The sequence below is a fragment of the Zootoca vivipara genome, chromosome 7 (genome assembly GCF_965207765.1).
Source record: "Zootoca vivipara chromosome 7, rZooViv2.hap1.1, whole genome shotgun sequence".
Lineage (NCBI taxonomy): Eukaryota > Metazoa > Chordata > Lepidosauria > Squamata > Lacertidae > Zootoca > Zootoca vivipara.
In genome coordinates this window covers 85,122,222-85,146,409 of record NC_142590.1, presented here as the reverse complement: position 1 = coordinate 85,146,409, position 24,188 = coordinate 85,122,222, and the positions used below count along the sequence as shown (strand labels likewise).

The window sequence follows — 24,188 nt, the reverse complement described above, 5'->3', positions numbered from 1 at the left end:
TCACGACAAAACTACTTATAACATTAAACGTCCCGCTGTGCCTTTAAGTGCAGGTCTGTATGCTGTCACACAAATTGCCAGCCTGATGGATCAGGACCCTGACATGGGGGTAAAGGGGCTTTAACTGCTGGCCCCTTTGCTATGGTCCCGATCTGGATCACAGCAAGGTGTGCGTGTATGGGGGGGGGAGCTAAAGACCCCTCCCTCATCCTCTTGCTAGTGTCCCGATCTGGATCACCCCTCCTGAAGCAGCAATTTGTGTTAAGTTATGGAAGAGGAACCTCAGGCCAGGGGGACAAATGTGGCCCTCCATGTCTCGTTATGTGGCCCTCAGGACACTCCTAGGTCAAAAAAGCACCCGTCACTGGTGCTGCTTTGCATCCTTGTTGAGTTCCCCTCTTCCAGGCTGGCGTGCATCCTTCAACTCTGACTATGCATTTCACTTGCCCATAGGGACGAAACCAGCCCACTGTACAAAGGTAAAATTCACATTCATGGCTCCAACAACTTTGGCCTATGGCCCTGCCCAGCATTGCCATGTGACCCTTGGAAGGCCACTCAGAATGGAACATGGCCCTTGAGCTGGAAATAAGTTCCCCATCCCTGTGTTAAAAAACAAAACCCACTTAAAGGCACAGGTATACTGCTAAAGTCGCACTGAGTTTGGCCTTCAGCATTGGAGAAATGAGCTTCCTCTCCGAAAATGACACCTCAAACAAGCTTTGGGAAATGCGCAGGGTGCCATCGGACCGACAATCAATCATGGGTATCCATTATTCAGCCGTCCCACTCACCCTAACCAGCTGCTGTGGGAAGGGTCCTCTCGAATTCTCTGGCACGTTGATCGGCGGGATGACCCAGTCTCGCTTCTGCCGCCTCAGCCCATGAGAATTCTGCTGATGGCGCCAGGGCAGGAGAGTGTCGCTCGGCTGCTGCAGGAGGTCTGCTGACGTGTTCTTCTTTCCTTTCTGCTGATTTGGAGGGGGGGGGGGAGGAAAAGAAGGTATTGTTTTGATTTTGTTTAGTTTCATTTAAAAGAAAAAAAGGAAGACAAAGCAACAATGCAATAAAAATCAACTCCTTGGGACCATGTTGAGGCTCATTCGGGTTGAGAAATAACTGGTGTGTGTGTGTGTGTGTGTGTATTTGTTATTACAACGAAGCAAACATCTCTGCATTACAAAAGCGAGCGAGTGCCACTCCTATTGACAACTTCATTTTTCCACACGTATGGAGCTGTCATTAGACAATCAAGCCTTCTTCCACGACGGATTGTCTTCATTATGCCAACTGCAGGAAGCTTTATCAGCCCCTTGGAGGATAAAATCTGCAGATTCCTAATAAATATAATAAATCACAGGGACGGAATGAAACAAGCTGAAAACACCCCTGGCGTTACCAGTGGTAGGTCTGGGTCCATTACGCAGTATTAAGCTCCTCGCTAGCCTGGAATTTTAAAGCACTGCTGACTTATTTGCAGTCATCATGGAATGGGATTCAGGCAGCCTGAATGCTGTCTAAAGAGATCCATCATCTGGTGGACACAAGGTAGAAAGGAAGGTCCAAAAGAAGATTGGGAACGTCTTGGAGGTCCACTTCAAACTATATTTACTTCCTCATGGATCTCTCCAAATGATGACTGTAAAAACTGTGATTGGTGTGTTTATGTGCGTGGTCTTTCATCGGTGGTTCTGGTCCTTAAACTGGGAACCCCAGTTGGCACCTGGCCTACTAAGCGCCATGGGACCATGTGTGCCAAGGGCTCAGCACCCTCTTGAAGCAGCGAAATGAATATAAATGTGCAACATTAGCCCTTGTGATTGGAAGGCAGCTTGTTGTTGTTGTTGTTGTTGTTGTTGTTGTTGACATGACTTTGGCTTATGTACCAGATGCAGCTAAATACCAAACCAAAGAGTGCCAGGCCTCCCAGAATGATGCAGGCAAAATCAGAGGGTGGAATGTCAAGCAGGGGGAAAAGGTGAGGTAGGCAGCCTCTGCAAAGAGCAATGCTTTAATTGTGCACTCCTGTTGCCAGCACTCAGTCAAACTGAGTAGGATTTAATCTGACACTCACCAGCTAGTGAGTGGAGGATTCAGTCCTGCTAACTGCAGGGTGCTTCACAAGAAGCACCCGGCAGGATTGTATGGAAGGCTCCGTTCTTCTGGCTGAAGGGTGCTTGCAACTTGGCAAGCATGTTCCCCACAGCGAAGGCACTTGTGAAGCACCACCATTAATTGTACTCTCTGCTCACCAGCTCAACCCCAATTAAATTTTCCCACTCCCCATTGATAAAGGGCCGCATCTAGGTCAAGGGAAGGTTCTGGAATGGCCTGATCAACAGGACAGTGGCTTCTGTCTGCTTGTCCTGTTCTGGTATCACAGAGAAGTCCACAGAGGAAGAGAGCAAGGGATGTCTCCTGCTGCAGGACCAAGGAGAGCTCCCAGTGTGCAACTTGCTCCATAAGCTTTGGAAATGAATTGAGGCCCTATGAGCCTCTGACTCCTGTTCACATCCTCTAAGCTCCTCCTCATTTTAGAGAATCAGGGTGCCTTAAGGGGCAGGGCAAAGTTCAGGGGAAAGCCCCCCCCCCCAGTCTTCATGAATCCCCCCTCCCCCATGAACTCAAAATCTCTCCACCACCCAGTCATGCCCTTCTAATTCTGCTCTCAGTTTATGTTTGGTGGAAACAAAATGCGGATTTAGAAGCTGTCCGTGTTTTCTTCTAGACTGTGATTTTTCATTTGCCATCCTGATTTAAGCAAAACCTGTGGCTATACAACCCATATGGCTCAACTGGGCTTCTTTCTTTAAGGAGAGTCAAGGCTTCAAGCTCACATGAGAGCTGGGATGGGGAAGAGGGGCATTGGCTCTGAAGCTCTGGGAAGCCAAATCAGAATCGTTCCTCCATTTCTGAGCATGCCCAGAGCTTTTTCTTGGTGCCGATAATGCCAAGGTTGCAGATTCGATCCCCGTATGGGACAGCTGCATATACCTGCATTGAAGGGGGTTGGACTAGATGATCCTCAGGGTCCCTTCCAACTCTACAATTCTATGAAAGGGTGTTACCAATGGTTCCCACATCAAATATAAGGATTGAGTCCGAGTGAAAATCATTTGTTGAATACCACCCAGGGTTGTTACAGTTGTACTTTCAATACAAATCTCATATGTATAAACCAAATGTGCTAGTTATCAGACCACAACTTCTGTTAAGGGAAGAACTACAGGCTTAAAAAAAATCAAGCCTGTGTCTTACTTGCAGAAGATTCCAGGTTCACTACCTGATATATCCAGGTAAAACTATCACATAGCACTGGGATGGGGAAACTGTGGTCCCCTGCTGTTATGAGATTCCAGCTCCTATCACTTCCAAACAACATGGTGAATGGTCAGGGATGATGGGAGTTACACTCCAGCAATTTGGGGGAGGTATGTTTCCCATGTCTGATGTAGCAGACGATGTGAAAGACCTGTCTGAGAGTTTGAAGAGCCACTCAGGGCTAACAATGTTGGGTTTGATGGGCATATAAGTCTGAATTGGTATCAGGCAGTTTCCTACTAGTGCCCTCCTAGTAATTTGGCATCAGATTTACAACACAGGTGCTAAGTGCTTTCCAAATCTTAAGAGTACAAAGTCTTGCTTGTGTGTGCTTATCTCCTTCCTCTTACATTTTGAACTTTTCTAGGACCCGTGCTTAATCCCCTTTTTGAATATGCTCATTAATAAGTGGCACCATGAAATGTAAAAGGGCACCCGAAGTGCCACATGCATTTATGCATCCATGAGACCTAAACACAATCCACATTTGCTAGATGGAACGGACCCCTTTTTAAAAACCAGTGTGCAATTCCCAGCTGGGGGATCTTGAGAGAGCAGAAGCTTAGGTCAGTTTTGATAATTGGCATGCAAGAGTGAGAGACAAATTATGAAGGGCCGGTAAAATAATTTGTGCTCTGGCAAGTTTACACTAGGGAATGCATGTGGCCTAAAGAGAGACTTGAGAATTAACATGACTCCCAAAGCCCTCTGGATGCAGAAATAATTAGTATCGGCTCAGCAAGACCATCCTGGTCCTTTCATTCTTTCAGAAATATTTGATGGCAAGTGAGCGGAACATGACTCTTTGTCACTTGTAATGAGGTTTTCTGACATTAGCATAAATTGCCAACCAGACTTTGAGGTTCACTGTGTGCACTGAAGCTAAGGGGCCAATTTGGACATTTTCAAAAGGGTCTCCCCTCCTCGCCCACTGGCTTGGTCCTCTCCATCACCATACAAAGAGGAAAGAAGTGTGATATCACACTGTTTTCCATCACACTTCCAGTTTTACAGCTCCAAGTAGGGAGGGGAGAACTTGGTGGGATGCTAGAAGCCTATTGTGCTTTTTCTAAAAATGAAATAAATAGAACTAAATAATTTCCTTGCAAGGGGAGCTGGCTTACTTATATGTATTGATCAGATGTTTCTCATTGCTGAGATATATTGGGCTGAAAATGCACCACAGGACCAAAGGGAAATATCCTTCAACTATGCCTCTTTCCAAGCCCAAAGGACATTGGGATGCGCTGCTTGCAAGATTTCTCATCACACTAGGCAATATCAACCCCACGGTTTGCACTGGCAGTGGGTAAATACAAGTGTCTCTCTGCTTCCCACCTGGTCCAAGTGCATGAGATGACCACACCCCACCTCCAAGCAACTGTGCTTCTGAATAAGCTGAAATTCTCCCATTTACCAGGGACAGCCTCTATTTTCAAGTTTCTGTCTCAGATAAATCCTTGTCCTTGATTTGCTTCTTCAGTAGCACCTTAAAGACCAACTAAGTTTTTATTTTGGTATGAGCTTTTGTGTGCATGCACACTTCTTCAGATACACTGAAACAGAAGAGCCAGACCCTTATGTATATTCAGAGGGTGGTGGGGTGGGTGGGAATGAGTGATGGGCTGATAGGAGTGGTAAACCTGTTGATGGCTGTAAACGACTGCTGATGACTGCAATTGGTCCTGCGGGGGGAGGGGGAAAGCAAGGGCCATCAACAGGTTTACCACTCCTATCAGCCCATCACCCATCCCCCCCCCTCTGAATATACATAAGGGTCTGGTGGATTCCGTTTCAGTGTATCTGACGAAGTGTGCATGCACACGAAAGCTCATACCAAAATAAAAACTTAGTTGGTCTTTAAGGTACTACTGAAGGAATTTTTTTTTTATTTTGCTTCGACTCAGACCAACACGGCTACCTACCTGTAACTTGATTTGCTTCTTAGGGATATGTTGTAGGTATCAAGGTGTTGTTTTGTTTTGTTTTTTAAGTTACGGATTATACATCTGCCAAATGTCCCTTACATATTTCACAGATGCCATCTCTTTTGTCAGATTAAACATCCCACTAAACATTTTCTTTTAGTAAATAATACTTATGGTGAGCTTGCTAAGGCATTTGCTGCAGAAGTGAGTAAAACGGAGACGGGGGCCCTCGTGGATACAACTCCCAGCAACCCTGCTCATGCTGCTCAGGACTGATGGGAGGCGCAGTCAAACAATATCTGGAGGGTTACAGATTTCTGATCCCTGCAATAGAGGATATGGTATCATAGAGGAAATGAAAGGCATTGCAGAGCAGGTGGAAAAGTCAAGGAGGGCCCAGGCAGTAATCTTCCATGCAGGGATTCAAAGCACACAGCCTGCATACATTATACACATAGATACCCGTCTGCAGATGTTTCAAGTTGAATACAGATATTGGGAGCAGCGCCATAGGGTCAGAGGGGATCGCAAAGTCCTTGATATGTTAATATCTCCTATGCAGGCTCTATATACTACAGCTTCTATGATAGCATCATATGTTCTATGGTTGAAAAGCAATTGTATTGCATTTCACAGGGTTTTTATTTTTCTTTCCATGGTTTCAGAATTATGAAACATGCAAAATGGCAATTGCACCAGCGCATCACCCATATAATTCACCCTACCTAAGCATTACTTAGAAATATTTCTGATAATGGGGAAAAAAAGAATAGAATATGAGCAGCGTATGCCAAACCACAGCGACATATTTAATTATAGATAACATAGATCAAATCTCCCCAACGACATGCAACTCAGATCCATCCCAAAAGAGACGAAGGTTGAGCTGCATCACTTTCATTCAATACATACTGGTTTTGAATGAAAGACTCCATTTATCAATGAACTGATAAGTTGGAGTCTCTCCTCTGTCTAGCTCTTCCAGATTTCTGAGTTCAATTTCAAAAACCAGTGGTGGGGTTATCTTCTTCCCTTTTTTAAAAAAAGAATGGTCACTTGTGCTGCAGTTGAAAGATGAGTGACCATTTCCACATTCTCGGGGAGCACTGTGCCCTTTAAAAATCCTAGTAAGATAACCAGTGGGTCAAATGGCATATCACTGCCTCTAATTTTTAAATTTTCTGTCATCACCTTCTAGGTAGCTCTAACTCTTTCCTTGGTTGAGGCAGGGCCGTCTTAAGCCTATCTAGCGCAGTGGTTCAGAGATCCCTCTGGCGCCCCGCCCCCCCTTTCCCAGCCGGAAAACCTCCGAGGCGCCACTCCCCCCCCAACACCGTCATGCCGTGGCTTCTGCTTTTCGCCCACCACGAGCAGGACCAGCAACGGTGATGCTGGACTCGCGTTCTGCTGGGCAGGGCCAGGCACAGCAAGCCCCCGGAGGGGGCAGGCTGATGGGTGGGGGCGCTGCCAGCTGTAGTCTGCCTCTGCCTCCTCGGCCAAAGCGGCTGTGCAGTGCTGCCGTCCAGGCAGCCCTGGCTGCAGCGCTGACGGGAGGCTCGTGGCCGGCTTCCACGCAACGGTGTCCACAGCCTGAGAAGAGGCGGGCAAGGGCGGTGCTGCCGGCGGCGCTTGAATGCTGCTCCTCCGGCAGGGAGGAGGCTCCGGGCACAGCGCGGCATGGCGGAGGCGCCCTCCAAAGTGCCTCCAGAACTTGGTGCCATGGCGCTTTGCGCCAGTAGCCTCTATGGCTAAGACGCCCCTGGGTTTAGGGACATGTTTTTTTGATCCAAGCTGTTTCCCAGTCCTTCACCAGCATGACACAAACGGTGGGATGTGTTACAGTCAATTACAACATGCTTCACGTCCTAGAGTGGACAGAGACAGGGGAATGTGTAACTTCCGGTTCCTGCTGTAAGTGACTCAGCAGATGAGTGTGACTCTATAAAAGCGGAGTCACCCAGCCGTTTTGTCTCGGTTCAATTCAACTTTCAGTTAAGTCTCAAACGATGTAAGCCATGCTATATGTTTGTAACCTGAAGCTTAAAGCCTGCCTTCTGGGCTGCGTACTGTGAACAACTTGTGAGTCAATTTATTGTTATACTAGTGAGTCTTTATTGTATTTTAAGAGGGAGAAAAGGGAACACCAGGAATAATCCATCTGGGGAAGTCAAATTGGATTAGTCATCTTGTAAAGATTCAAAGATCCTCGTACTTGTGGGACCGCCTCTGTTGGTATGTCCCGCAGAGGACCCTAAGGTCCATGAATAATAATAGCTTAAGGGTCCAGGGCCATAAAGAAGCTAGATTATTCTCCACCAGGGCCAGGGCTTTTTCAGTGATGGCTCCAACATGGGGGAATGCTCTGTCCCACGAGACTAGGGCCCTGCAGGACTTGATCCCAGGCGGATTAGCTCTGTATTACAGGCCCTGGGGAAGGGGATGAATTAGCTTGATCCTCCATTCCCTTTTCCCATTCCTTTTATGAAGAAACCCACATTTAAACTCTTCCCTGGTCTTCTTGCTGGCCCTAGCAGGACCAAACTTGGCCAGTTAGCTCTGGCGATTACTTGATGTTTACTAAACTGGTCCCCCCCCCCCCAAAAAAAAATGACCCTGAATTTTTTGAAGTTTATTGACATGGATGCTATACTTATATTGTACTTTATGCTGTTTTTAAGCTGTTTTTTTAAAGTCACTTTTAATTACCGGTAATGTTTCATATTTGCTGTTAGCCGCCCTGAGCCCGGTTTTCAAATCTGGACGGGCGGGGTATAAATAAATTATTATTATTATTATTATTATTATTAATCAACTAGCTTTCATGAATATAGAGGGGATTTGCTCTACTAATTCACTCACCAGTGTGACAAATATTTCCTTACCTATTATCCTAAACATCCCCACACAAACTGTCATTATATAATAATAATAATAATAATAATAATAATAATATTTATACCCCACCTGTCTGGCTGGGTTTTCCCAGCCACTCTGGGCAGCTTCCAACAGAAAAAAATAAAATACAGTAATCTATTGAACATTAAAAGCCTCCCTAAACAGGGCTGCCTTCAGATGTCTTCTAAAAGTCTGGTAGTTGTTTTGCTCTTTGACATCAGATGGGAGGGTGTTCCACAGGGCGGGTGCCACTACCAAGAAGGCCCTCTGCCTGGTTCCCTGCAACTTGGCTTCTAGTAACAAGGGAACTGCCAGAAGGCCCTCAGTACTGGACCTCAGTGTCCGGGCAGAACGATGGGGGTGGAGACGCTCCTTCAGGCATACTGGACCGAGGCCATTTAGGGCTTTAAAGGTCAGTAACAACACTTTGAATTGTGCTTGGAAACGAACTGGGTGCCAATGGAGATCTTTCAAGACCGGTGTTATGTGGTCTCGACGGCCGCTCCCAGTCACCAGTCTAGCTGCCACATTCTGGATTAGTTGCAGTTTCTGAGTCACCTTCAAAGGTAGCCCCACGTGCAGCGCATTGCAGTAGTCCAAGCGAGAGATAACTAGAGCATGCACCACTCTGGCGAGACAGTCTGCAGGCAGGTAGGGTCTTGGCCTGCGTACCAGATGGAGCTGGTAGACAGCTGCCCTGGATACAGAATTGGCCTGCACCTCCATGGACAGCTGTGAGTCCAAAATGACTCCCAGGCTGCGCACCGGGTCCTTCAGGGGCACAGTTACCCCATTCAGGACCAGGGAGTCCTCCACACCTGCCCGCCTCCTGTCCCCCACAAACAGTACTTCTGTCTTGTCAGGATTCAACCTCAATCTGTTAGCCACCATCCATCCTCCAACCGCCTCCAGACACTCACACAGGACTTTCACCACCTTCACTGGTTCTGATTTGAAAGAGAGGTATACCACATACTGATGAACACCCAGCCCAAACCCCCTGATGATCTCTCCCAGCGGCTGCATGTAGATGTTAAAAAGCATGGGGGAGAGGACAGAACCCTGAGGCACCCCACAAGTGAGAGCCCAGGGGTCTGAACACTCATCCCCCATCACCACTTTCTGAACACAGCCCAGGAGGAAGGAGCGGAACCACTGTATAACAGTGCCCCCAGCTCCCAACCCTTCTAGATGGTCCAGAAGGATGTTATGGTCGATGGTGTCAAAAGCCGATGAGAGATCCAGCAGGACTAGGAAACAGCTCTCACCTTTGTCCCTAGCCTGCCGGAGATCATCAACCAGTGCGACCAAGGCAGTTTCAGTCCCACGAGGCCTGAATCCCGACTGGAAGGGATCCAAATGGTCCGCTTCTTCCAGGCATGCCTGGAGTTGTTCAGCAACCACTCACTCAATCACCTTGCCCAAGAATGGAAGATTTGAGACTGGGTGATAGTTGGCCATATTGGCCGCATCTAACGATGGTTTGACACCAATGATACCACTATCTAGCCCTACAGACATTGAAGCTCTGGTGTCAGTTGTGTCAGAGTATTTGCGGTTTCTGTGGTGGTGAGGTGAGGAAATCCACAGCACTGTCTCCCATGTCAGAGAGGGAGCTCTGGGGTGAACCATGTCTGCTGGGATGCCCTCCATAGGAATGTCGTGTCAGGGAACCAATCCAAGCTTGCGCTCTGGTGCATTTATCCAGTGTAAAAAAATAATAATACAAAAAGTACAGAGACTACATGAGAACAAACATGAATCACAAACCATCCCTTTCAACAAAGCCTCCTTGTCTCCACCCCCAATATCTTCATGTCAAACCGAAACAATAACTCTCTTTCATCTTCATTTGTTGACAATGTGTTCTCATAGCATTAATTTCTCCCATAGTGTTTAAATAAGTTATGCATGTTCTCTGGTGTTCAAAAGCTAAGTAAACTGTGTGAACAAAACTGGTGGTGGGGCTGAGTGCCAGATCCGTTCACTTTTCTGTAAAAAGAACAACAGGCTATGAAAGCAACAGAAGAAAGGGGAGCATTATACACACACATAGAGATTTCCTTTTCCTTTTTCTACAGGATCCTGCAGTTGTGGACTAGATCAGGCATGTCCAACAGGTAGATCGTGAACTACCAGTAGACCACTGGACGTCTGTGGTAGATCACCGGTAGATCAGTGGCTCCCCCCAAAGAAGCTAAAAAACTTTGGCTCCCCTAAAAAATCTCAACATCTTTGCCCTGCACCCCTAAAATGATTTGAACCACCCAAAACAGGGCTTTCCTTCCTAAAAAAAAAGGATCAATGTTGCTTTCCTCTTCCCTAAAGAAGCTCAAGAACTTTTACATGAACCCCCCCCCCCAACATGGGCCTTCCTCCTTCCTAAAAAAAAGCTCAACAACTTTGACCTTACCCCCCCCCCCAAAAAAAGGGGTAGATCACTCCCAGTTTTTAACTCTGTGAGTAGATCGCAGTCTCTTGGAAGTTGGCCACCCCTGGACTAGATGATGCTTCTCCATGATCTGGACCATACACACACACACACACACACACACACACACACACACACACACACACACACACAGTATATATGAGGGCCTACAGAAGCCCATGCAAATCCATAATATTTGGATGTGGCCCAACCTGGTGCCCTTTGGTGACAGCATGCCCACCATTACGTCCTATGCAAGGTGCAGCTCAGACCAACATGTATCAGAATTTGCAAAGATTGCTCAGCCCTGTTGAATCCCTGGGCTACGGGATTCATTTGAATCCCTAGCTTCACATCTCTGTGCCTCTGGTCCTCAACTGCTTCCTGGCCAACACCTGCCTTGACATTGCAGGTGCACAACCACAGGCTGGATGACCCCTTGTCTATGGGCCTCAGCATTGGCAGACAGAGGCTAGGACAGAACTGCGTTTTTCTCCGAGATAAAGGCTAAAGTGATCTAGTTAACAGTTGCCACTACCTCGGAGAGCAATGCAGAAAGACTCCAAAAGCCGCTGCCTCCTCATTTGGCTGAGAGCAGAACCAGTGAGTGTGAAACAATACCAGCTTTCACCTTACGCTACAGTTAGCAGTAACCAGTCCAGCCAGCTGGCAGTTCTCCCCTTCCAGCCAACCTGCTTTTGTTATTAGTCAGCCCCTGGCTAGAGAGACATCTGGACATTATTACCCAGCCAAGCGTGGACCACCAGTCCAATTACACAATATAAGATCAGATTTTGTGTACCAGCTTAACGACGCCTTTGGGATTTTTCGGGGGACAGAATAAGCTACCATTGTGAACCTAAGTTATGGGGTACCAAGAAATTAGGAATGGACATTTGACATATGACATTTTTGTTTCCCTGCCATTAAGCTTTACTCTTTTCAGTTCTTCTTCATACGTGTTTATTTGTTACATTTGTTAGCAACCTGTCTGCAATATGTTCTCATGGCAGCTTTCAATTAAAAGAAGGGGGGGACCCAGCATAAAACCTAACAACTGAAGGAATGAAAAACACAAGGGGAAAACCTCCACCCCAGCAACATCTGCCAATAAATAAATAAAAAACAGTCAAACTATGAAACAACAATTAAAACGAACTGTATGAGATGCTGTGCAACATATGAAGTCTTTGCTTGGCAACAAAAGACGTCAAAGTAGAGGCCAGGAAAGCATTACTGTGGAGGGCACAAGGCAACAAACATATGCACACACAATTATATTTTGGAAAGTGGTTTGTCCACCTGTTCTCCATGGGTTTGGCCGCCATTCGAGATATCATCACCAAACTTGGCAGAAGGTGTTGCTGAGCTGGGGGCACAGGTTACTGTCAATGTTTGGATGTTGACCGCTATTTTGAATCAAGATGGCAGACTCAACAATGACTTTGGTGTGACATTTTTGGCATAGGTTTGGATGCCTCTCAAGACACAGTTGCCAAATTTGGAGTGACGGTTCATGGATGTTTGGATGCTTGGTGTTATTTTGATTCAAGATGGAAGGTAGTGGACCAAAACATGATTTTTACTCTCTTTGGTCATTTTTTAAAGCATAGGTGCTGGATTCATTTCTAAACCAGAACAAACTCCTTCTTAACAGAGGAACTCGGTTTCCTGCAATACTTCAGACAATGGCTGAGAAGGTACTGGATTTGCTGATTTAGAAGTTTCCTGCTTGTAGATACTCCAGGGTGCCCAATCAGGAGCACATCCACAAACCGTGCAGAGAGATGAAATGTGAAGTATTCAATTGAAGTTAGTCTGACAACAACAAAAAACACCTTTGCTTGCTAGCTTTTTTTTTAATAATGCTAGTGGAGAAAAAAGAGTGATGTATGAATTCTATTCTACATGTACAAGACATTCAGCTACCACTGGCAACTGTAAAGGTAACAAACAAGATTCTTTTTATCTTGTGTATGTATGTTTATATTGTTTTTAGCAAATAGGGTGAGGTTTCATTTGGCATTGTCATGCAGAACAAATGAAAGGCTCGTGGACCAAAAGCAGAAAACACACACACACACACACACACACACACACACACGCGTTTGCTTAAATAATTACTGTGTTTGCATTTAGGTCACTGCCGAATTTGCCAGAACTGAAACATCAGCAACCCTGAAAATCTGCAGCAACAGTGGACAAAACTACCATGTCCAATGATCCTCTTTATTTCAGACCTTGATTTGCTTCTGCCTATTGATGTTAAGCTGTTCTCTTTGTCAGGGTGTCATCCCCTCTATTTCCTACCATGTTCTCCCCCCCCCCCCCGGTTGCAAAGCTATAATGGCTACCTATCAGCCATATTTACAAATATTTGTAAGCTCCGTGGTGAATTTAATCAAAGGCAGCTTCGCATCGCGTCCTATTAGCATCAAAACACAAATTGCTATTCATGAACGATTTGTGTCAAAGTGCTCCGAAAAACTGGCATTTTTAGCTGCAAGATGCTCTCCTGTGCACAGCGCTTCAGCAGGGGCCTTAAATTAACGTGTTTGCATAAAAGGCATTTGCTAATTGACAAAGAAATGGGAATTGGGCAGGTGACATTTACTTTAAAGATAATGAACAGCATTGGGAAGAAATATATGTGCAGGTAGGCAAGATCACCTCTTTGCTCCTAAAAAAAAGTATCTTAATTTCGGAAGCAAACAGGAACCAATCCTAACAGGCTGCTTGAAGTGCCAGATCAAACTGTTTGATCATTGGCACTTCCAAAGGCAAACAGAGGCTGTGGCACATTTGCAACCTTTATCAAAACAGGCGGCACACAATCAAGAATGCTATGTTTGCTTAGGAACTCATTAGATAAAATTACCTCCCCATTTACAGAACAGAATACAATTGCAGGATGGTTTTTATTTTTATTATTTTTGTTAATCAGCTAGTCAGGCAAGAAATTCATTACTTTCTGGGAGGGGTGGTTTCAGTTAACAGGAGGGCTGCATAGAACAGTTTGCATTAGAGTCAATTAGTAAGAAAAATTGTCAATTTTGGCAAGCACGCAGGATTCATCGGTTGACAGACGGGGAAAAGACTGAGTGAGAGACTAACACAGACATCTCATAATGACCAAAAAAAAGGGGGGGGGAGAAGGAAGGAACGAAAAGAAGGCAGGTGATATGGGATCTGCAGAATGTTCAGTGCGATTGCACTCTGCAAATCTGGTGCATTTTAAGGGGTTTTTTTTTAATGAAAGTCAGAAGTGGTCAGTTTCTTTACTCTTAGAGGACACCTGCTTTTGCAAATAAAGAGTTTGGGGCATAGCTACCAAGTTTTCCCTTTTCTCGCGAGGAAGCCTATTCAGCATAAGGGAATTTCCCTTAAAAAAGGGGAGAACTTGGCAGCTATGGTTTGGGGACCAGAAGTACATAATTTGTTTAACAAACTGGTTTCATTATGGGTGATTATGGTTCTGTAATAATGTTGGGCTCATTTAGCACAATGGTCTTCCACTGGTCTAGACCTGATTCCCAGGCTGCAACATGGAGGCCATATTCACCTTTTCACATTTGTCTTATATGTAATAGTGCTAATAGACAATCTTACTCGGCTACAAATGATCGCCAAAGAAGAAGAATGCACATTATTAATCCTCAGATGGCAATTCACAGAAATATGCATCTTATTTTTTTTTTAAAAAAAACATGGCTTGTGCCTTTCTCCTGCCACATTGCGGCACTCATAGGAGCTGTTAAAATGAATGCCTTATCAGATTAATGTGTCCTAGTCCAGACACCCACACCGTGCTCCTTTGGCTTGGTCAGCCTAAAATGGAATTCAGCATGGCAGCAACAGCTTTGCTGTGACCCATCTGATGTGAACTCGCAACCCAATGGCTGAAGACCTATGATCTAGCAGTAGCAGTTTGCTGGTTATGGAGCATCAGTGAAACAGCAGCATTAGATACAAAATCCAATGAGAAGTAGGGATAGTAACTTAAGATCAGCCCATCGAGTCCAGCACATTGTTCTCACAGTGGCCTATGGGAACCCCACTTGGCTACTTCTCTGACGCAACTGCCACCATCAGTGATCATTTCTCCTGCAGACATGCATTTATAAAAGGCACATGCACTTCTGCTATGGCTATGGCTTCTCTCCTCACTGGAAGAATGCACCAGCATTATGGGGTGGTTCGAGGTCCAGCTCTGAGGGCCTTCTGGCAGTTCCCTCACTGCGAGAAGTGAGGTTGCAGGGAACCAGGCAGAGGGACTTCTCGGTAGTGGCACCCGCCCTGTGGAACGCCCTCCCATCAGATGTCAAGAAAATAAACAAGTATCTGACTTTTAGATGACATCTGAAGGTAGCCCTGTTTAGAGAAGTTTTTAATGTTTAACATTTTATCGTGTTTTTAATATTCTGTTGGAAGCTGCCTAGAATGGCTGGGGTAACCCAGCCAGTTTTTTTTGGGGGGGGGAATATTATTATTATTACTATTATTATTATTATTACAAGGTTGAATGGTCTTCAAGTTTATTCTTTAAGCTTCTGCTGCAATTTGCTTGAAGGCTGCAATCCTTTCTCATTCACTCCTTTATAATTGCTTTTTAAACGTTTTTGAAAGAGATGTTATTGCACTGCATTGCTTTCATTTCTTCTGCTCAGTGCGAAACCACCTACATTGCATGTCTTAAGCCCCATTCAGCTCCAGCAATCTCTGGTTATAGCACTACAGATAGCAAAGGGTGGGGAAGACCCCTCCCCTCCTGGAAGGTTGTGGCTACCTATCAAAGAAAACATTACTGAGTTAGAGACATCAACTGCCTGCCTCCATGTAAAGCAGCTTCGAAAGGGTGCTGTAAACATGAAGCACAAAATCAAAGCAAAATTAAGCATGCATAAGTACCATTAATTTAAGTGAGTGAATAGAGCACATAGTTAAATCTCTCTTATTGCAAGTAATATGATTTAATGGTGCTTAACTTTGGCTGGATCACACCCAAAAATACAATTCTAAGTCTAGCTGTGTTGCAGAAAACAAACAACTCAATAGTACCTTAGAGATTAACTAATTTGTTGTAGCATGAGCTCTTGTAGGCAATAGTTTTACTTCATAAGATGAATGGAAAGTGAAAGTATAGGCACCCAGAAGTCCAGAGATGGCATCCTGATCCACGAGGTTGTCTAGCACCATGGATCCCAAGCAAGAGGTGGTCATAAATCCCAAGGGTTCCAAGCAGATGGCAAGGCAAGTTCAGCACCTTGGAGAGGGTTCTAGATACACATTTCAGAACCAAGTGATCTTAGAGCTGAGGAGGAACATGCAAGTTGCCAGATTTCTACACCCTGGGCTTGGGATTCATGAAATTCAGGGTCCATTTCCTGAATTCTGCATCAGGGCATTTAAAGGGCTGGTGTCTTCTTCTGCAGCCATTTGCTTCCACTAGGCCCTGAGTTTTCAGTCCGGGGAGATACTGCCTCAAGGCTCCCCTGATCCTCAAAGGAGCCTGTGGACCTCTGCTATCAGAGTCTGGGGGAAGAGGTGTCTCCTTGGGATTAAAGGGAAGAGCTGTGGTCTCTGGTATCTGCTGCTGCATACAGGACAGACCAGAAAGAGGAGGCATCTCCTCCAAGGATTCCTGGTCTGCGGCCATGACAAGTGGTGTGTACTGTTATGCAAGTGAAATGAACAATAAAGAATCATGATTAAAATAACAAAACATGTTTAAAACATAGCCTTTTCTCTTTGGGCCATTTGCCATAGTTGAATGTCCTGGTAATATCTGGGGACTTTACAATTGCTCTTAGCTTAGATTGCTGTTAGCAGGGCATGAAGTGAATGATATGAGCCGTCAAGACAATGTCCAAAAAGGAGACAGTCTGAATCGTGTTTTAAAAGTTTCCTAAGGTCAAAAGTATTTCTTACATTTAAAACACATACACACACACACATCTAGAATTTCACCTTTTTTGTTTTGTTTTTTTGTTCCTAACGCTGTCACTCACTGTGTTGGCGGTCATGAAACACATTGTCAAACGTCTCCCAAGATGAAATTTAGAGACCTTCATATTTACCATCTAATTGCAAAGCTTCATCTGAAAAGTAGATTTCTCCCATGTCAGTTAACCTGAAACAGGAATGCAACTGGTGAAGGGGGCAGCAAGCAATAATAGCATCCGCTCCAAGCACACCTAGAGAAAGTGTGCAAAATGGAAAGCAATGTTTATACAATTGCCTGAAAGTTATTTGGGGGGAGGATCTCAGTAGCATAAGCGGAAGCATATTTCCAATGTCATTTGGGTTTGTCAGAAACTTCATGTCAGATGGGATGAGCCTGGGATATAGAGTTTGTTCTTTTATGCCAGTGTCTTACACCCTGGAAGAGTTGCTATTGCCATGAGAAATAACCTAATGGAGAGCCACCAAATGACCTTATTGAGCATTCATCCTGATTTAATTGCATATGTATTGCGGTTAGAGTATGCCCACACTCACAACATACATTCAAAGAACTATTACCCCAGTTTAACAGTCATGGCTTCCTTCAAATAATATTGAAAACTGTAGTTTGCAACCCCTGTTTGTCTCCCAGAGCTACAATTCTCAGAGTGGTTTAACATTCAATTCAACTAGCAATTTTCACTCCGTAAGCCAAACAGGAGTCTCCTAATAACTCTCAGCACCAGTGATAAAATACAGTTCCAATAATTCTTTGGGAGAAGCCATGACTGCTAAAATGGTAAAATCCTGCTTTAAATATCTGACACAAACGTGGACTATGTCCAGTGGTTCTTAAGCATTTGTTCTGATTTGTTTATGACAAAGAACATTCATTTGGATGTTTATTTGAACATTCATTTGGACTTTTAGAGGACATCTGAAGGCAGCCCTGTTTAGGGAAACTTTTAATGTTTAATAAATTATTGTATTTTAATACTTCTGTTGGAAGCCACCCAGAGTGGCTGGGGAAACCCAGCCAGATGGGCAGGGTATAAATAAATTTATTATTATTATTATTATTATTATTATTATTATTATTATTATTAGTCTTCCCTATATCATTCATCCATCCCACATTTTTCAAAGCATTTCCATTTTCCAAACCACAAAAAGTGTTGTTGTTTTTCTCCTTGGTGCTCAGGTGGCAGAGAGCTTTCCCTTTCATTGTGCAAACCTAATGCTTTGGTATGCGCTTGAATTCCTCCTGCAAAATATTGACAGTCTGGAGGCACCCATTGTCAGCTTCTCCCAACTGACCCAACATTACCAAAGCAGTGTCACAGCAGTGCTGCTAAGCAAGCATCTGCCAGAAAAGGCCCTCAATATGTTCCAGAAGCGATGAAAGACCTCTTTATGGAGCAACTCTTTTGGCTGTTGCACCACACCTTGAGCAGGATGAAGAAGTTCTGCACAATCAAAGAGCTGCAAACAAGTAAGATCAAGACCCTTTCAAATTAATTGACCTAAATTAGTCATATTCCTTAATTTCAATAGGGTCTATTCCTAGCACAACTAAAGTGGTTGTATATGCAAACCAAAAATAGCATCTACGGACATTGGTTCTACGCTCTCCAGTCAACAAAAGAAGGAAAATGTGACTGACGGGAACAGAGGAAGTTGCCTTATATTAAGTCAGACCAATGGTTCATCTAGCTCACTATTGTCATAGCTGCCAAGTTTTCCCTTTTCTCGCGAGGAAGCCTATTCAGCATAAGGGAAAATCCCTTAAAAAAAGGGATAACTTGGCAGCTATGACTATTGTGTAAACTGACTCCAGGGTTTCAGGTAGGGAATCTCTCCTGGTCCTACCTGGGGATGGTGGGGATTGAACATGGGAGCATCTGCATGCAAGGCTACTGCTCTACCATTGATATAAACTATGGAACTTGCTCCCACAGGAGGCAGTGATGGCAGCCAACTTGAGAAATGAAAAATTCAGAGAGGATAAGGATCCCAAAGGCTACTAGGCATGATGGCTATACTCTGCCTCTGTGGTTGGAGGCAGTCATGCCTCCGAATACCAGTTGATGGAAACCACAGGAGGTGAGAATGCTCTTGTGCTTGGGTCCTTCTTGCAGGTTTCCTAAGGGTTTCTGGTTGGTCTTTGTGAGAACAGGATGCTGCTCGAGATGGGCCACTGGCCTGATTCAACAGAACTCTTTTACAGCCCAGTGCTTTAAAAGCAACACCACCACCCCAGAATGTTTCAAGTTGTGTTCCTTCCTATAAATCAGGCACCCCCAAACTGCGGCCCTCCAGATGTTTTGGCCTACAACTCCCATGATCCCTAGCTAACAGGACCAGTGGTCAAGGAAGATGGGAATTGTAGTCCAAAACATCCGGAGGGCCGAAGTTTGGGGATGCCTGCTATAAATCTCTTCTCAAGGTTACTCTTAAAACTCTTAAAACTCCTGGGAACTTGCTTATATAGAATCTCATATATTTTAACCATGAGGAATCATCACAGCAATGATTGTGTTTGTTGTGTGTTGGTGTTCTTTATGGAGCTTTTGTTTACATCAACTTTTTCAAGTGCATAACGTGACATTGGCAGGCGGCAGTAAGAAACAGGGAAATTGGAGGTCAAAGGGCTGCGATCAGGCAGGGTAAGAAACTTGCATCGCGAGCAGGCATACCTGGGTCTCTGTGTTTGTTTTCTTTTGTTCGAGAGAAGTGATTTATTAGTGCATGGGTGGCTCGGTTTTATGAAAGACAGGCAGCAAACAAATTTCACCTTGGGGTGAGATTTTAATACATTTCAGGACCTTGACAAGATTAGCATATTATCTCTTCAATACCTTATACCTTGAGCAAATGAGAGCTCTGTCAAAGTGAACATATTTGTGTGCTAACAGATCTATTTATGAGTATGGCTTGCCTGGGTGATGTGGCAGAAAGTACCTCACATATAACAAGATGGATGCATATATCTGTCTTAGCCTGGTCTCAGTTGTTTATGCTCATCTGGATTACAGTGGTACCTCGGTTTATGAACACAATTGGTTCCGGAAGTCTGTTCATAAACTGAAGCGTTCATAAACTGAAGCGAGCTTTCCCATTGAAAATAATGGAAAGTGGATTAATCCGTTCCAGACAGTCCACGGAGTACTTAAACTGAAGCGTTCATAAACTGAAGCGAACTTTCCCATTGAAAGTAATGGAAAGTGGATTAATCCGTTCCAGACAGTCCACGGAGTACTTAAACTGAAGCGTTCATAAACTGAAGTGAACTTTCCCATTGAAAGTAATGGAAAGTGGATTAATCCATTCCAGACGGGTCCACGGAGTACTTAAACTGAAGCGTTCATAAACTGAAGCATAGGTGTAATTGGTTCCGGAAGTCTGTTCATAAACTGAAGCGTTCATAAACTGAAGCGAACTTTTCCATTGAAAGTAATGGAAAATGAATTAATCCGTTCCAGATGGGTCCGCGGCGTTCGTAAACCGAAAATTCATAAACCGAGGTGTTCATAAACCGAGGTTCCACTGTACTGTAAAAGTAAAGGTAAAGGGACCCCTGACCATTAGGTCCAGTCGCCGACGACTCTGGGGTTGCGGGGCTCATCTTGCTTTATTGGCTGAGGGAGCTGGTGTACAGCTTCTAGGTCATGTGGCCAGAATGACTAAGCCACTTCTGGCAAACCAGAGCAGCGCACGGAAACGCCATTTACCTTCCCGCTGGAGCGGTACTTATTTATCTACTTGCACTTTGACATGCTTTCAAACTGCTAGGTTGGCAGGAGCAGGGACCGAGCAACAGGAGCTCACTCAGTCACGGGGATTCGAACCACCAACCTTCTGATCGGCAAGCCCTAGGCTGTGTGGTTTAACCCACAGCACCACCGTACTGTGCTGTAAATGGGGCTGCCCTTGAGGATAGGCTGGAGGCTCCAGCCAGTGCAGAATGTGGCTACTAGGTTGGTAAGTGGGGCAGCATGATGGAACCATATGACATGAGACCTGAAAGCACTGCGCTGGTTACCAGTGAGCAACTAGGCCCAATTAATGGTGTTAATACTAGCATATAGTGCCCTCTTTGACCTGGTGAGGTTGTCTCACTCATTATTGACTTTCAAGAGGGATTTTTGGCTTCATGGGCAAAAGTGTACCTACATGAGACAACTTTGATAGGTGGATGGGACAACCTACCTATCAATTGTATGGTATCATCATAACATCAGCTGCCCTGCCCACCTGTCAAAATCCATCACACAGTGGTTCCCAAGTGCCATAGCTGCCAAGTCTCCAGTATTCCCTGGGAAACCCCCGTTTTTCTGGGTGTCCCCAGCCGAAAAAATGGATTTTTTTGTTTTCCCCCGGCTTATTCTGGTGTGGCGGCCATTTTGGAACTGGGGGAGCATGCTCAGAAGCGACTTTTGTTGCTGCTTTGCCCAGTTCCAAAATGGCTGCAGCGCAACTTCTGGTGTGACGGCCATTTTGGAACAGGGCAGAGCAGCATCAAAAGTCACTTCTGAGCATGCTCCGCCCAGTTCCAAAATGGCGGCAGTGCTACTTCCAGTCAGCTACTTCCGGTCCAGTCCCTTATTTCTCAGGCCGGAACTTGGCAGGTATGCCAAGTGCTAAACAGTCAACTAGCTGTTGGGAACTGAAGGATCAGTCCTCTATCAGCTGCAGAAGAGTCCAAGCCCACCTTCCCTTGCCAACACACCCTTTAAGACTCCCGATTACACAATCAGCCATGTTTCTACCTGCCCCACATCTGATGTGGAGTCTCACGGGCCAAATTTGCACCCCTGCTGGACCACATCTGATCCTTGACCTGGAGGTTCCTTTCCCCAGCATAGGACACATGGTGGTTGCATAACAAAGATGTAAACAATAACTACTCAGCAACCTATCTAGTAGTTGTGGTGTTGATCATCTGACTTTCATTAAGCCAGCAAATGCATGCTTCCTAAGATATCAAGAAGGAAAGCCCTTAATAAGCCATGCCCAGCAAAAAGAGAGAAATAAAAAGGCTTCCCCTTTTCCCTGGGAATGCAATTTCATTCAAGTGTATCTTTCATAAATGCTGACATGAGCTAGAAGGCCAAATTATTCATTTCATAAACAAGGTTTTCTCTCCCCCCGCCATTTCTTCCTTTTGCAGAATATACCCACAGGCGCCATCAACACATTCAACTGTAAAAATAGCCAGTTGGATGAGAACAGTGTGAAAAAACTTTTATCTTAAGTATTTACTGTTATTCCAGAATATCGCTCCACTTTTTTTGGGGGGGGGGAGGCGGTAATTCAGCACTCTGGTGGTAAATCTGCGACCTCATTTGCATTTTCTAATTGAATTGCTATCAGGTTTCTTGCAAGAGTGAACAACCAAAAAGAGAAAAAAAGGGGGGGGAACCACCCTGAAAAGTTCTTATAGTTTCATAACACCGCTTGGATTAGCTGGGGAGGGGGGAGAGAGAAAGCTTACTTTATGGGTCTGTTTAGCATGAAAAATATTGTTAGTTCATGGAATGCCATAGACTTTGCCATTGAACAGACAGCTCTGAGTCTGAGGGTGCCTCAGGAAGCTGGGATTTCTCCTACATCAGCTGCCATTTGAAGTTCCCCACAATGTCTTGGAATGCTGCTACATCAGGCATTGTAGGGAATTTCCAATGCCAGACAACGTTCAGATCTGAACCCCATCACAGGGAGCCAGGATGGATGTCAACAGGGATTCCTACTGAGCTGCTTGTGCCCAGGCTTCTCCCCACAGATATTGCCGCCATTCTTCTTAAACATATTCTGAAATGTTTGCTGGGGAGAGGGATGAAAACACTATGCTTTGTTTCAAGTAGGTGACCGGGACCCAGCTTATCATTGGGCAAGACGACAGAGTCCAATTATAGAGCAAGAAATGGTGAATTATTTAGCTTATCATCAATTTATCATCACCACCATATGGATTTTCTGCCTTAAGCACCAACATGTTTTGGTCCATCTCTGTAAGTGGAAAAGGTTACTTGGCAACTAATAAACAACGGCATCTCCTTTAGGCAATGTGAAGCAAAGCAAATAACCACCACATGCACGGTCAGTTATCTCTGGATTTACAAAATTTATATAGGCTGCCCAATGATATTGTCCCCTGGTAAGGTCACTTTTCTGGGTATTGCCACTTTGATATTGTAGAGCACATCACTAAGGCAGGCATAGGCAAACTCGGCCCTCCAGATGTTTTGGGACTACCACTCCCACCATCCCTAACAGGACCAGTGGTCAGGGATGATGGGAATTGTAGTCCCAAAACATCTGGAGGGCCAAGTTTGCCTATGCCTGCACTAAGGCATGGATAGAGAATCTGTGGAGAACCTGTGCCCCCCCTCAATTACTCTGAGCCAGTATGGCCTATAAGGGGTGATGGGAGTTGTTGTCCAATCACATCTAGGGGGCCACAGGTTCTCCACTATGATCATGCAGCTTTGGAATCGACTGGCACTGGGAAAACGTGGGCTCAATCTCAAACAAGGTGCTGTAGGTTGTAGGTCAGAGAAGTCCTATTGAGATGAATGAACCTAAGTTTAACATGTTCATTAATTTTCAGCAGGTTTACTCTGATTAGGACTAGCATTAATGAGCTGGAGGATCAAGGCCACTAGACAAAAGCTGAACCATGAGAAGACCAAGAGTTGCTATTTTATTATCCTCCTTGCTGGAAGTTGCAAGTGGGCAGAGTGCTGTTGCTTTCATGTCCAGCTTGCAGGCTGGCCACTGTGGATGCTGGATTAGATGGGCCTGATCCAGCAGGCTTATGTTACATCCCATCATTTTGCTTAATCAAGTGTATGTGTGTGTGTGTATTTGTGTGTGCTATTTGCATGCCTATTAAGACATGCAATTCCCCACAGTCTAGCTGTAGATTCACCATATGAAGAATTAATTGTCTACTCTTGTCTTCAGAGAAACATGTGAGAGGAGACCCAGCATGTAACAAAAATCATATTTTAAGTACTGCAAAAAACAACAACACAACAAATCTGTGCATATCCTACAGTGACTGCTAAGTGTGTGCATGTTTGTTTTAATTCTATTGGATTTCTGAAAAACAACACACCAGATCAATTTCCCTGAACAGACATGTCAGGGTCAGTGCTTCAAAAGCACTGGGATTTTGACTTGATAATGTTTAATTTCAGTGCTGCTTGATATCCTTCAAATAATCCCATGAACCTCTTTCATTTCCTTTGCAAACAAAACTCTTCTTTTGTTCATAAAAGCAAAGCAGGAAGATTTAAATAAAGCAGAAGCTCAGCCTCCCACTATTATGACACACAATGATACACTACAGTCCGTGACCTTGTCATTAGTCTTGTTTTCCACTGTTTTTTCACCCTCCAACTATACACTAATAAGGCTTTTAAGAAAAGAATGGTGTGAATTTTAAAAAGCCAGAGTTCTATTTGTCTTGAACCAGAGTTCAGCTTGTATTCATATTCTACAAATTTCAAACCAAATATTTTGCTAAAGTTGAAATGCACTGCAGCTTGTATTCTTTTCGCCGGGGAGAAATTTTAAGTAGCTCACTCGAGATGACAGTGTGATCTGTAATACTGAAATGAAATGTGTTCATATTTGCAGAGTATAGAGCACTCCGGCTCAATTGC

At 44.7% G+C, this 24,188-nt stretch overlaps 1 protein-coding gene across 4 annotated transcripts in view; it reads right to left on the bottom strand.

Annotated features, from left to right (window-relative positions):
- Nucleotides 1-24,188, bottom strand: part of CDH4 (cadherin 4) — a 747,009-nt gene that overhangs the window by 295,988 nt on the left and 426,833 nt on the right. For 3 of the 4 annotated variants that reach the window (XM_035121942.3, XM_088674704.1, XM_060277334.2), the window contains exon 4: nucleotides 795-968. In XM_035121942.3, the coding sequence (XP_034977833.2) occupies nucleotides 795-968 (174 nt within the window). Of the gene's footprint in view, nucleotides 1-794; nucleotides 972-24,188 lie in introns of all 4 variants that reach the window. The other variant, XM_088674703.1, reaches the window with a different exon arrangement.